Here is a 15,128-nt window from a genome sequence, read left to right as displayed (position 1 = left end):
CTCAGGCACTGCACTGGTCCTGGGTCATGCTGTGGCATAGATAGTAGCAATGGTTTCAGGCCTCATGGAGTTCTCTGAGATGTTGATGCAATTTCTGGCCCTTTTTCCTTGCTTTAATGATGTATCTATCTGGCTTTGACCCTCTTTGCTGCTCTGACAGACCAGGGCCAAGGTCCCACTGCCTTTTAGCCCCATTTACTTGAGATTTTGTTGGCTTCTGCCTCCCTTCTGAGCACTCTCAGTCTTTCTGGCCCTCTTTTCTATTTTTTTCCTCTCAATCCTAGATTGAGGAACTTACTGATGTTTCTTTGGTCTTCTTGATCATCATTTTATTCAATGCCTTTTTAAAACATTTCAGAGTATTTGTGGGAGAGCTAGGCTGTTCTAGTACTTTTCACATCATCTTAATGGGAGTCATAGTATTATTTCTTGCCAATAATTGAGCTAGTACCTATAACAACAGTATAGGCATTGACCAAGGAATGGCCAAGAAAAAAGGACCTCTTAGAAACTTGCCAGGCTTGTTTTCTCCCCCACAGCTAGAATTTTCCACTCAGATTCACTGTTCTTTGGTTTTAATATTTCATACCTCCAAGGGTATAGAGTTCATACCTTCAAGTAGGAATGTTTAAAAATAATGGTGTAACAGAAATCCCAGAGCTGGGAAATTGATTTTCACCTTTATGATAACAGGGACTTGTTGACAGCATGGTAGAATAGAGGATAACCAGCCCGAAGTTGAATACCAAAAAGAGGTCTGATTTGAAGTACAGTCTCCCTCCCGGAAAAACAATCTCTTTAATGTAACCATCTTAAAAGCACGTGGGAACACTAGTAATCTAAGATCAATGATTTCCTTGCAATGTCTTGATCCTGCAAAATGAAGATTGTTTTAAGTGAGATTATAGAAGATTTTGGCCATCTCAAAGGACTATAGAAAAAGTTAGGGGCTAGAACCTACCCCTATCTTGTGTGTTAGTATAATGACTAGCCTGCTGGAATTAGCATGACACTCCCCTCTTTCCTGGGTTTCACTGAACTCACTAACCCCTTGGAAGCAATTTGGGGGGTTATTTTTAGGCTTGTTTCTGCATGGACAGGTTTCAAAAGCTTCCCCAAGCAAACTAATGGAGGGGTCTGCTGATTTTGCTTCTCTCCAGATGTTCAGATGAGTAAGAAATATAAACCTGGTCTCCCCAAAGGACCAGATCATGTTAGGCCTAATATCATCCACAATTTGTGCCCAAAAAGTTTGGTGCCAGAGAGAGAATAGTCCTATTCATTACAAATAGAAAATGTTTTAGCTTAAAAAGTGAGAGAATGATTATTTATTTTAGAAATTGCACTATTCCTACTGACCCAGTCTAAACTGCCTTTGGGAACTTAACTAAAGAGCTCATAGAACAGCCAGATCTATGGACAGGAATAGATCCACCTGCCTTCACTTGATTCCTCACATTAGTAACCCTGAGGGTAGAGATTGAAAAGACCAGGAAGTAACTGCAGAATTTAGAGCTAGAAGGAACCTCAGAGAACCTCTAATCTAATTTTTGGGGTTTACAAAGATAGTAAATGGGGGCAGCTAGGTGGCGCAGTGGATAGAGCACTGGCCCTGAAGTCAGGAGGACCTGAGTTCAAATCCGGCCTCAGACCAAACACTTGATACTTACTAGCTGTGTGACCCTGGGCAAGTCACTTAACTCCACTTGCCTAAAACTTAAAAAAAAAGAAAAAGAAAAAGAAAAACAAAGATAGTAAATGATAGAACTTGATTCAAAACTGGGTGTTCTAAAGGAAGTATCAGTTAGAGAAGCAAGAGGGAAGATACTTCTCACAACTGTGGATAGGGGAAATGCCACTGACCAAACAAGGAACAGAAAGGATCATGGGATAAAATGGGCATTTTTGATTGCATAAAGTTGAAAAGGTTTTGAAGAAACAAAATTAATGCAGCCATGATTAGAAGAAAAACAGTAAACTGGGGAAATTTCTCTGATAAAGTCTGATTGCCAAGATACACAAGAAACGCAAAAAATAAAAAAACAGGAGTCATTCCCCCAAAATATAAATATTCAAAATATATGAATGGAAAAAATCCAAGCTGTTAAAAATATGAAAAAAAATGTTCCAAGTCAGCAATAAGAGAAATACAAATTAAAATATATCTGGCCCCATTATATGGACAAAGATGAATAAGGAAAATAACATTTGGTGGCAATGTGGGAGAAGAGGCACCACTTATGTACCTTTGGTAGAACTGTGAAGTGGTCAGACCATTCTAAAAAGGAATTTAGAATAATATTCAAAGAGTTACTATGTATACCCTTTGACCAGGCAATACCACCATTAGGCATAAACTTCAAAGAGATGAAAGAAAGAGGAAAAGGATCTATATCTACAAAAATATCAATTGAAAGATTGGGGGGGGGGTTATAGTAGCAATGAATTTATTATTTTTAAAATTATTTTTATTTATTTCATTAGATATTTCCCTGTTACATACAACAATTTTTTAATAATCATTTTTTTAAATGTTGAGTTCCAAATTAACATCTTCCCTCATTCCTGTCCCTCTCCTGACTTGAGAAGGTAAGCAATTTCAATTAATTTGCAAAAAAGTGGGCTCCCATCAGTGGGGGAATGGCTATGGCTAAACAAATTATGGGATATTAATGTAATGAAATATTATTGTACCTTACAAAATTATGAAAAAAGACTGATTCAGAGAAACCCTACAGGGGTATGGAGCCAGCTTGTACTAGCTTCCTGAAAACCAATTGTTAAATTTTCAGTGTGAGCATTTACATACCAGAAATTGGCGGATGTTACAAATCAGTGCTTGATTTATTCTTTTTGGTGATTGTCTAAACTTAAGAAAATGATAGAGAAAATATAAATAAGGTAGATTAAACTTAAAGGTACATCATGTTATTTCAGAGAACCAGTTGTTAAACATTTACTAGCATACCCTTGCTTCTATGAATTAGGGATTTGAGTTAAAAATGGAAATAGGGTTAAAAATTGAATTAGAAATAGAATTAGGGTAAGGATTAGAAATGGAATTAAGGGTAGAAATGAAATTAGAAACAAACAAATTTGAGGTTAGATGATAAAGAGTGATGTAAGCACAACAAGAAGAACAATGTATACAATTACAGGGAAACAACTTGGAAAGATTGAGGAATTCTGATCAATATGAGGACAAGTCATGATTCCAAAAACTTGAATCATGCTTCTTATCTATGAGCAGAGAAGTGAAGGACTAAAATTTCAAAATGAAACATACATTTTCAGACACAGCCAATTAATGAATTTGTTTTACTTGACTAAATTTATTTGTTACAAGGAAGGGCTTTTGCTTTGAGGGATGGAGTGAGAGTTATAAAAGGTAGTGATAGTAACATGAAAAGAAAAGAACCTCGCAAAAACTTTTTTTTTAATTCACAAAAAAGTAAAGCAAAGTTCAAAGAGGGGCACAGACAAGCACAGGGCAGTATTGGTGGTTGTTCAGTCATTTTTCAGTCATATCTAACTCTTCATGACCCCATTTGGGATTTTCTTGGCAAAGATACCGGAATGGTTTACCATTTCCTTTTCCAGCTCATTTTACAGATGAGGAAACTGAGGTAAACATGATTAAGTGACTAGCCTAGGGTTCCACAGCTAGTAAGGGTCTGAGGCAAGATTTGAGCTCAGGAAGATGTGTCTTCCTGACTCCAGGCCCAGCACTCTGTCCGCCCAACTGCTACAGGCAGTATTGGTGGTACTGTGTTAAATTTAATATATACTTTAAAAAAATAAGTAGTGTATGTTAGACCTTCTCTTTTCCTGTTCTTCATACATGGAAATATTCATATCTGTTGAGTTCATAATTAAGAAAAAAACAAAAACAAAAACCTTAAAAATAAGAAACATTAGTTCTGGTAAATTCAGTGCTCTTTTCATTGAACCAACAAGAGCTTAAGAGAAACTTTAGGGGGCAGCTAGGTAGCACAGTGGATAGAGCACCGGCCTTGAAGTCAGGAGGACCTGAGTTCAAATCTGGCCTCAGACCAAATACTTGCTACTTACTAGCTGTGTGACCCTGGGCAAGTCACTTAATCCCAATTGCCTAAAAAAAAGAGAGAGAGAAACTTCAGTCAGCCAAGCTCATTAGTCATGAATGTTGGGACACTTATTACTTCCTTGCTCAGAGCTCAGTAGAAAATAATGTAATTGAATATGGGAGTAAGCATTACCACTTTCATATCATAGTATGATTTCAAGAAAGCTACAAAAAGACCCTCTCTACCCCAAAACTTCATGCCTCCCTACTATTTAGCTGCTACCTGTAATTCTAGCTCTGGCTTAAAATTATTCAAATACAAATACATTGGTGGAAGACAGAGGGGGAAAAGAATACTACAAGTGGTTATCTGAATATTTTCCTTGTCTGAGTATGGATAAGTTTCACATCTTTTCTTAAAAATCAAGAAAAGGAGAAAGGCCATGATTAGACACTTGAGGAGAAAAGGTGGTAAGACAATGGAGGAAGGAGGTACAGAACTAGTAACATGGGAATTTCTTTTATCCTAAGCTCCAGAAGCAAAATTCACAATTCACAAAATTGCAATAATTGAATTGTTTATTCAGTAATTCACTAATGATTCAGTAAGTGTCAATAATGGAATCAATAAGTGATCCAGATTAGGACCTTGCTTTAACATTCATCTGAGAGTAGAAGCTGGAAAATACCAATCTAGATATTGAGGGGGAGAGGTAGTGATATTGTCAAAATATTATTTAGGATCTCCAATGTCCTCTTGTAGAAGTAGTGACTCTGTGGATTTGGAGTTATAAGATTTTGATTCGAGTCCTGACTTATGCTACTTTGCTCCTCTGACCTTGGACAAGTCAGTCAACTTCTATGGGACTCCAATTCCAAGTGAGGAACTCCCTTCACCAATGCAGATCAGTACCTGCTCTGCAACCTACAAGTGAGCTAGCTGGGATAATGACAGTTTAAGTGTTACCCAGGGCCACATAGCCAACCAGTATGTCAGGGGCAGGGCTTGAACCCTAGTCTTCTTGACTTTGAGATAAGCTCTCTATTCACTTCTAATATAGCTTGGTATACAGCAGGGGCTTAATAAATGCTTATTGATTGAGTGCTTCCTTCACTCACCATATTGTCTTGATAAGTCCCTGTGGTCTGTAACAAATGTGGGGACCCAGTCCAAATAAGGTATCTGTTATTATCTATAGCATCCCATAGTGTTGAAGTTAGCTTGAGGGGCCGGAGTGGTTCTGCCCTGTTCCTCAGTGACATTCATTAGGAGCCCCACACACCAGGGGAATCACTGCTAAGCGGTCCAGCCTGTTATGGCTGCCGTGTGACATTCTGCTTTTTGCTTTGTGTAAGCAATGAGATACCATGGATCTGCTTTTATCAAACACACAATTAAAAAGCCCGCAGTATTAGGGAACTGAAGCTTTGACATATGGACTTCTATTGAGGCTTCATGCTTCTCAGAGCAGGTTGAAGATGGGGTTGTTATGATCACATTCATATCACTACTTTCTGATCATTTAAGTGCTTGGGGTGGGGGGACAGAAGTAGACCTAAAAGAACAACACAGCAAGGTTTGGTTGGCTTTGGGGAGAGCACAACTCTGCAGTTTCCAGCCTTCTTTTTTTGAACATACAACACCAGGCCTGGAAAATGGCATTTGCTATGTGTTGGCAAGAAATCCTGCAGCTGAAACACTTCTCTCCAAATGTCGAGCATCTTTATTTATCCAAATCTCTCCACAGTGTTTGTTTAAAGGGGATATCTGGAGAGTAAACTAAATTTTACAATGAGCATATGGATGGCTATAATTGCTGATTTTTTTTCATATTTATCAAAGAGCTATATATAAAATTGTGTGTGTTTCTGTTTCGTAGATTTCACACCCTGTAGGACTTCTAATTTTTGCATGCATATGATTTTCACATGGATGGACCACAATGCAAAAATACTCTTCTTAACAGTCAAGATAGAGAAACTATGAGAAGTCAACACCAAAAATGCTATAAACCAGGGCTTGAAGTCCAAGCTGCTGGATTCCCTTGCCAAGGCCCTCTCCAGTTAACTAAATCCCACCCTATCAGTTTAATTTTTCCTTGAAATTCCCTCTCTTTGAGAGCAAGGGGATGATAGAGAGGAGGGCAGATTGGGAAAGGGGGTAATCAGAAGCAAATACTTCTGAGGAGGGACAGGCTCAAAAGAAAGAATAGAATAAATGGCGGGGCAGGCTAGGATTAAGGGAAATAGAGTTAGTTTTTCACAACATGTCTACTATGGAAGTGTTTTGCATAACTGCACATGTATAACCTATATTGAGTTGCTTGCCTTTTCAATGAGGGTGGGTGGGGAGGGAGGAAGGGAGAAAATTTGGAACCCAAAGTTTTAAAAACACATTTAAAAAAAAATGTTTTCACATGTACCTGGGAAATAAGAAATACAGGAAATGGGGTACAGAAGTCTATCCTGCCCTACGGGAAAATAGAAAGGGAAGGGGATAAGAGAAGGGAGGGGGAGAGATAGAAGAGAAGGCAGACTAGGGGAAGGGGTATTCAGAATGCATGCAATCTTGGGGTGGGGGAGGGGCGAGATGGGGTGAAAATTTGGAACTCAAAATCTTGTGGAAGTAAATGTTGAAAACTAAAAATAAATAGATTTATATAATAAAAAAAAAAGAAATTCCCTCTCTTTGGCTTTACTGGTCAAAGGGTATCTATCTCTCCTTCCAAGCTTATCTCTGAACAAACCTTTTGATCTACTATATCCTGCCTTGGCCCCAAGGCTTTCTCAGAGACATATTCTGGTATTGTTAGCTATACATGTTAGCAACACTGTTCCCTTCTAGTTCCATTTATGTTAGGAATCCATTTGAGAAGGTGGCCTGAGGATTTTTAAAAATATGTCCATTGTTGTTGAACTTCTCTTTGATAAACTTTAGATAAACTTTAGTTTAGTTTAGAGGCAACTAGGTAGCATAGTGAATAGAATGCTGTCCTGGGACTCAGCAAGACTTTTGAGTTCAAATACTACCTCAGATACTTACTAGCTGTGTGACTCTGGGCAAGTTGCTTAACCTTAGCTTCAGTTTCCTAATCTGAAAAATGGGGATGATAAAAACCTGACTCCCAGGGTTGTTGTGAAGACCAAATCAAATGGCATATTGAAACACTTTGTAAAATTTGCAAAGCACTATATAAATACTAGCTATTGTTATCATTTTCATATTATTATTAAGTAATAGTACTTTAGTTTAGATACATTTGACTCAATTATCCATGGTTGTGGAGAATAAAGATTACATGAATAACTGGAATGTATACATTGTTAAAAATCTTATTTTTAGTCACTGCCTTAATCTTTCCAGCAGGATCTTACAGTTGGACTCGAATAAGAAATAACATTTTACATCCCAGTGTTTTACTTTATTTCTCTGCCTCTGTATGCTCTCTGGTGGCAGTACAAAGAAGTAGTGAGAATACCTACCAGAAATGGAGGCAGGAGGAAGTTAGGGTGAATGGGGGAAAGAATGAGGAGCCATAAAGAGATCCTGGATAAAGCACAAGTTGTATGATTGAAAATTAGCTTTAAATAACTTTTATATGTGATGTTAAATAGATGGCAGATATTTATTTCCCCCCAGTTAATAGTTAAGGCACCAACCTGTCCAAATTCAGATCCAGGACTTCAAATCCAGGCCATCTGAATTAAAAGACATGCCCTACCCTGTGGCCTAAATTACTTCCTTGCTTTATTTACCCTTCATTCTCCATTATAGGACTTCTTCCCTTTTTTTTTTAAAAGGGGTCACCCTATCTTACCTAGGCTGGAATAACAGTGAGACTGATCCCACTCTGATTGGCATAGGAATTTTGACCCATGCTGATTTCTGACTTGGGCCAGTTTCCCCCTCTTCAGACAACCTGGTTCTCCCCTTTCCTCCCCACATTGTTATATGAATGCCAAACAGTGGAGACACCCAATCAACTTATCCCAGTGCAGCTCAGAAACTCTCAAACTCAAGAGACCCACTAGGCTTAGCCTCCCTAGTAAATGGGATTACAGGTGTAAAGAGACTTATGATTCTTTACAGCTATAGCTGTCTCTTCTTCCCACAACTTGATCAATAAATTTTTTTCAATATTATCAATCAATAAACATTTATTTTCCCCCTTGTAATGAATATGCCTAGTCAAGCAAAACAAATCCACACATGTCCAAAAATCTCAAGTCTCATTCAGCATCTTGAGTCTACCACCTTTTCGTCAAGTTCTTTGGAGTTGTGATTGATCGTTGCATTGATCCAAGTTGTTATTCTATATAATGTCATTTAGCCTTTATTAAAACTTACTACGTGGAGAAAAAAAAACTTACTATGTGCCATGCTCCAGGTGCTAAGTGCCAGGGATAGAAAGGGGGGGAAAAAACCACACACACAAAAGGAGCTTTTCCCCTGCAGAGCTCTGTGAATGGAAACTATAGGTAATGTTATCAGTGAAGTTTGATGCCTCTTCTACACCTACAACCACACTGTGAAATGACATAAAAAGAAAATTAACAATAGTGGGTAACATGATCTATGTTAAATGAGTGGTAAAGGATGGAATATAGGGGTTTAAAAGGAAGAAAAACTAACATGGACTGCGGTAGGCCTCACATGCTAATACTAAAGCTAGACCTTGAAAGATTAATAGGATTTAGCAAAACCAAGTCCTTTGGGCTCACAGTCCTTGTCTTGATTCCATTCTGTTGAGCAAACCTTCTCTGTCTGGTCGATTGGTGTGCTGTTGTAAAATTCTTGAGTATTACATTTTCTGAAAATAAACTCCCCTAGTTACTCATGCTGACCTAGTGTTTTACCATTTGTCTTAATGGGCCCTTCCACCATGAAAGTTGAGAGACTTATCTTTGATATTGTGGTGAAAGAGAAAGAACACTGACTTGGACTCAAAATTTCTGGATTAAAATTGGATTATTTCTCTGAGCCTCAGTTTCCTCATCTGTAAAACAGGGGCTTTAATACTTGTGCTAGTTACCTCACAGGGTTGTATAGAAAGTGCCTTGTGAACTTTAAAGTGCTGTAGAAATAAGTGTTGTAATTATTGTGGCAAACTAATTGGCCTGAAGCTGGTCATCTGTATCCTCCAAGTTTTTCCATAGTAGGCTAGAAATTGAAATCCCTCCATCCCCATTCCCTATTGGTCCCTCAGCAGGTCACTCTTGCTACAGCATCATGCCTAGGATACAGGCCCTTTTTGAGGTAAGTCTAGGGAACAGTTACTATCTCTGTTGGACCAGTTTATTTTAACCAAAGTAATCTACTAGGGCCTGTGGTGACCCCTGTGTGCAAAATAGAGTGTGTGTTTGATCATATTTAAATGGAGGAGAAAATAAGTTCTCTACTTAGCCCGAAGACCCAGCTGACATTTCCCTGAGAATGCACACCAAGACTTCATTGGAAAAGCTCCCATGCAGCTGATCCAGATTTTACATTATATGAGTTTAGACCGTTAGATTGCTCATCACCAATGTAACCCCTTTGCCCTTTGCAGAGTTCCAGGTTCCAGTGACAGAACCTGACATCAACAACAGGCTAGAATCCTTGTGCCTCAGTATGACTGAACATGCCCTTGGGGGTGAGTTTCTTTCTTTATCCAAAGTGGCTGAGGGAATGAATGCACCTGACAACCCTCTGTTCACAAATGTGCTCTAGTTGCCTGAGGGGGGTGGGGGAAGAGGGTGTTGGGAGGGAAAAAGGGACTCACTTGGGGATATGTTAGAATGACTTCTATCACCCCAGTGAACTGTCCCTTAGCTTCTTTCATTTTTGGAAAATGAGTTTGTTGTTGAGAGAACTTAAGTTGCCCATCTCCCCAGCAGCTCAAACTAGGACCGCCAAATCCATCTTACATTTAAATCACTCTAATGCCTTGAGCAGCAAGGTACTATTATGAATGTACCTCCATACAACTGGGTTTCTTTTATTCCAGGCTCTAGGCCAAACCTTCACTAGCAATAGTGAATAGTGGAAAGAAGCATCCTAACAAACTTATTTGTCTTATATCTTAAAAGTTCCAGATGACTGAAGCAGAGCTGGAAGCTCCCAGCCTAACGTCTGGCTCCCCTAATCCTTGACAAGGAAATTTCTGTTTGGGATACACATTAACAGCCTGCTATTTTTCAGTGACTGAAGTCAGCAACGTGATAGGTTATGGTATGCAGAACCAAAGCCCATATGTGGAGCCAACAAAATGAACTATGTCTTTCCACCGTCTACTCTGTCAGACCTGACATGCCATATTATCACGGCCACCCTGGTAGACATTTCCTCCATCTCCCTCCTCATACCAAATAGGTTGCATTAGCTGGGTCTGTGTTGTCATGAATCAAGAGCTTAAACTCAATTGCTTCTTCCCCAGGGAAGGTTGGTGGACCTAGCAGAGCAGATGTCCTTTTCTGCCATCTTAGTGGGGAACTCTGACGTAGGAGCCCTCCAGGATCTGTCCTTATACCTCTATACACAATCACTGGGTGCCTTTCTTTTTTCCTTCAACTCCAACAATTGGCCAACAAGGGGCTCTAGTTCAAAGACTCACTATAGTTCTTCTTGACTCACGGCAGGAAAGATGACAGACATATCCAGGCAATCCAGGTTGGCCAACTATATGTGGTCCATGAGCCAAATCAGACCCACTGCCTGTTTTTGTACAGCCTGCAAGCTAAGAATAGTTTTTACATTTTAAAATAAAGTTTGTATTTAAATGAAGTTTGTATTTTAAAATGTAAAAATCACTCAGCTTACAGACTGTACAAAAACAGGCAGCAGGCTGAATGTGGCCCAGAGGCCAAAGTGCTATCGCTTGCTCTAGAGAGCCTTTTCTGTAGACATCTCAGCTACTGAGACTTGAAGACATGATTGTCACTGTTTTTCCCCTGGTGCCTAAAGGAGAACACTCATTTTCCATCCTGACTTCATGTCCCCCAGAGAGCTGGTTCTGAGCCAAGAGCTTTCTTGGAAAATAATGGGGACAACATGAGTCTGAAGAGCAGGGCAAGAACTGGGTCCACAACATCTTTGTCCCTAGTTCATATTGAGGCAACATGGGTTAAGAACCTGGTAGGTTTTTCTTCAAATTATTGTTGTTTAAAGCAAGCTCAATTTCTTAATATTGTCTCAAGCTCAACACATGAGAGAACATTTGCTAACAGGAGAGGGGAACACTTGAAGGCAGGCATTCCCTAGACCCAAGTAGGCCAGGCTGAGGTTTCCATTCAGATCCTGATGATTTCCTACATGAATCTGAGTCTCAGTGAAGAGAACACTGACCTCCCCTTACAACATTATATTTATAGCTTGGATAATTAGCATTTTGTTTGCATTCTACTATCAGCATTATTATTATCATTAGCAATATTTTTATGAAGAGAAAAGTGTCTGATTAAACATTTAATTTTCAATCCATGAATTGGATTGAATACTTAGAGAAAACCATTTTGAACCAATATTTTGATACTGTTTTCATTTAGTCATTTAATCTCTCTTAGCCACAGTTTCCACACCTGTAAAATGGGGATAAAAATAATACCTACTTCACAGGATTCTTGTAAGGATCAAATGAGATAATTTATGTAAACCATTTTATAAACCTTAACATGCTACATAAATGTTCATTATTATTAGTTATCCTTTTTCTCAGTAATCCCTCCTAATGAGAAGCCATGTGAAAAATGGCATAAACTCAGATGATAAATTCAATTCAGGACAGGCTTAGGAAGGAAGAATGGCTTGCCCTGTCACCATGACCAGTGTTCCTCTGGCTATGAGTCCCCTGGAGGTGGTGATGCCCTTGCCTTGCTATAGATTGTTGTAGAAGGATTGATTTCAGTTTTGGTGGAGAGAGAAGCTCTATCACTTGGGAACAGCTCATTTAATCCAGCCAAGATTCTACCTCACCTATCCCAAATTGTGGTGTTACTTTTAGCTTTCTCAACAACCAATAATTCATTCTAGTAGCTAAGGTTGTTAGGAGGTTCCTCCATGTAGCTAACAATACCCTTCAGCTGCCAATTTAAGCCTCTTTGCTTTATAATCCCTTATTTATCTTCTCTTTTCTTATTTCTTTCCCCTTCTCCCTTTCATCTATCCAATTTTTATTCCTTCCTTTCCTTCTTCTGTTCCCTTTTGTCTTTCCCAACTCAAGACTCATCAGGAAGATAATTTGAGAGGAAAGTGAAGGCTATAGGAGGAGAGGCAGCCCTGATATACTACTGATAGCAGCATTTCATAGGCTGTGCTGTTAGTATTCCTTATGATTAAGATTTTCATCAGTCACTATAGGATGTTCTCTTCTTTAATAGCCCTGAGTGTTAAAAAAGGACCAAAATTCAGCTTCTCTTTTCCTAGTCTCCTACAGAAGGGTAACATTACCCAAGGTCTGCCAAACTGTGGTTCTGGAAATTGTAGCTCTTTCTTAATGTATGGAGATCCTTACAGCCAACTCCTGATTATTCTGGGCTGATTAACCAGTCTGTGGGTAATCTAGGTCCCTTCCTTTTCTTTTAGCTACGATTCTTCCCATTCTCACTTATTCCTGCTGGTTGTGTCTTGACCTGCTGGCGAGCATTTCTATTTATGGTTTATGGAGATGGAAAATATAAAATAATGTTGCAATGAGATTCAGGGATTTTCTTAGGCTTTCCTTTTACTGCTCTCCCAATTTCCAATGAATGCTGTGAACTATTTGTACAGAATTCTCTAGGGGCCCCTGGAAACTTACAGTGCCTTTCACTTTCAGAGTTTACATTTAAACATAGAATGGACCAAAAGATTTTCTTCTCAGCCTACGGAGTGGCTTGTGAATGACTCGAGACTCAGGTCTCTCTAATCCAATCACCTCAACACAGTTTGCCATTATTCAGAAGGCAGGAGGAAGTATTTATTCCTACCTTGGTCCATATGGGGTAGGAAGGTATTACCTTGAAATTCTGCCCTATGGTGAATGAGAAAGCTTAAGAGCTCTAGTCTGGATATAATTAACAGGACCTATCAGTAACCATGAAATTCAAGTACGCTGCTTAAGAGTCAGAACCAGGGATGTGCTGGAACCAGCTCTAATCTGCTTGCCAGAGCTGGTTGTTAAATATTCGGTATGAACATTTACATCCCAGAAATCAGCAATTGCTACAAATCAGAAGTTTGTATCTACTTTTTGTTGATTTTCTAGACTTAAGGAGTTAATAATGCAGATTAAACTTACAAGTCTGTGTGCATACATTCCCCTTCTCCCACCTCAGACTGATTGTTAAATATTTATTGGCGCATTCCTATATTTCTCTATAAACACTGCTGGAGCTAAGCAGGAATGCAGTGGAAGGCTCAGGAGTCATCATGAAGGCTAGTGACTGTAGACAAATAATAACAATAATAATAATAATAATAATAATAATAATAATAATAATAATAATACCTGGCATTTATCGCATTTGAACCTCATAATACCCCTAGACAGAATGGTTGATCAGGGTAAAGAAAAGACTAGAGAGTAGAAAGAACACCAATTTGGAGTCAAAGGACCTGGGTTGATATCCTAGCTGTACTACAATGAAGTTGCCTGTGTGACCTTGGGCAAGTGACTTTACTTTTCCGAGTTTCAGTTTTCTCATCTAGAAAATGAGGTAATAGGACTAGATGACCCTTGAGAATCCTTTCTAGCTCTAGATCTTGGTATAGGAGAAATAGCTCTTCTTTGAGTTTGTGTGATAGGTTACTGCTGCCATAAAAATTTACCACAATGTGGAAGTTATAGAGGCAAAAATCTGTTTTTTATTATGTTTGAGCACAGGTTCAAGATTCAGAAAAGTAGCCCTGAGCCAAGATTAGGATTCTCACAGGCTTTTTTTTTAAATAAAATTATATCATAGACAGAAAAAAAAAATTTTACATACCTAGCAAACTTAAACAGAGTCATTACCTCATATATCCCCAAGGAAACAAACCTAGGAACTCTAGAGGTAAACTAAGGCAAGTTACAAATTAAACTACATTTAGAGGATTCATAATTGGGTGGAGGAGATTTAAGTGTCACAAAGAGATAACCAAAAGGCTCAGAGACTAGAGAATCCTTTCACAAATAGCTTGGGAAGCTCAGAACTCCCCTTTGTCATCTTATCTGAGGAACATAAAAAAGTCTTCCTTTAATATTATCATTCCATGTGTCAGGTTATTTAATCAGGTGAGATTAATTTTAATAGGAAACAGGCTTCAGTTAACCAAAATGTTCCGGGAGGAATGGTGTAACAAAATTGAATAAAAGGAAATATTTTAAATTCTCATCACAATCTTATGTTAGGGATTCAATGGCAATTGCAATCTACCCCTGTGATTTTCCACTGGCCTACTGCATAAGGTCCTAAAATGCAGTTCCTTCAAAAAATAAATAAGAGCATTCACGTGTCTAAAGTGTATTTGTTATTTGTCTTACAGGTCATTTGCTTTTCTGCCTCAAAATGCCCCATCTGAGAGCTACCACATTAGCATGCCAGAAATACTCCAGAGTAGAGTCAGGGTCCTGTCACCTTTCTTCCTCATGGTCCATGACAAACAGGGTCACCCTGGAATTTGTACCCTCCCCATTTCACAGTTGAGTCCTTTCTATTGTATAGCGATCAGAAGGCTCATAGACTAATCAAGTCAACAACCATTTATTAAATGTCTACTCTGTGCCCTCAAGGAGCTCACATTCTAATGGGGGAGACAACATGCAAAAAACTATGTACAAAATAAGATCTGGACAGGATAATTTGAAGATCATCTCAGACTGAAGGCATTTGCATTTACTTCCTCTGCTTCTATTAAAAAAAATATTAGAGGTAAAAATCCAGAATGACAACTAGTTCTAAGTTATTCTAGTCATAATAATTCACCAAAACCAGTAGTTAAAAAAAAATCCATGGACACTTCCTTTCTGATCACATGCCAAGTCAGAGAATGTATTATAAACATATTTGCTACCGTTCAAGTGGTCACTTAAATAATAAATAAAATATTTGGCTATGTGTGCCTGGTGCTTGCTTCACTTTTTCCTGC

General features: G+C 38.6%; 1 protein-coding gene across 8 annotated transcripts in view; it reads left to right on the top strand.

Annotated features, from left to right (window-relative positions):
• SAMD4A (sterile alpha motif domain containing 4A) overlaps positions 1 to 15,128 on the top strand; it is a 286,970-nt gene that overhangs the window by 267,091 nt on the left and 4,751 nt on the right. For 4 of the 8 annotated variants that reach the window (XM_020991291.2, XM_020991285.2, XM_020991286.2 and 1 more), the window contains 2 exons: positions 9,595 to 9,678; positions 14,526 to 15,097. The exons of 1 other annotated variant lie outside the window; for it this stretch is intronic. In XM_020991291.2, the coding sequence (XP_020846950.1) occupies positions 9,595 to 9,678; positions 14,526 to 14,686 (245 nt within the window). In that variant the 3' untranslated portion in view covers positions 14,687 to 15,097. Of the gene's footprint in view, positions 1 to 9,594; positions 9,679 to 10,114; positions 10,742 to 14,525; positions 15,098 to 15,128 lie in introns of those variants that run through there. 3 more of the 8 variants (XM_020991294.2, XM_020991287.2, XM_020991288.2) reach the window with 2 other exon arrangements.

The sequence above is a fragment of the Phascolarctos cinereus genome, unplaced genomic scaffold (genome assembly GCF_003287225.1).
Source record: "Phascolarctos cinereus isolate Bilbo 61053 unplaced genomic scaffold, phaCin_HiC Scaffold_2;HRSCAF=192, whole genome shotgun sequence".
NCBI classification, from domain to species: domain Eukaryota; kingdom Metazoa; phylum Chordata; class Mammalia; order Diprotodontia; family Phascolarctidae; genus Phascolarctos; species Phascolarctos cinereus.
The sequence above is the reverse complement of the archived record's forward strand: the minus strand, read 5'-3'. Positions and strand labels throughout refer to the sequence as shown.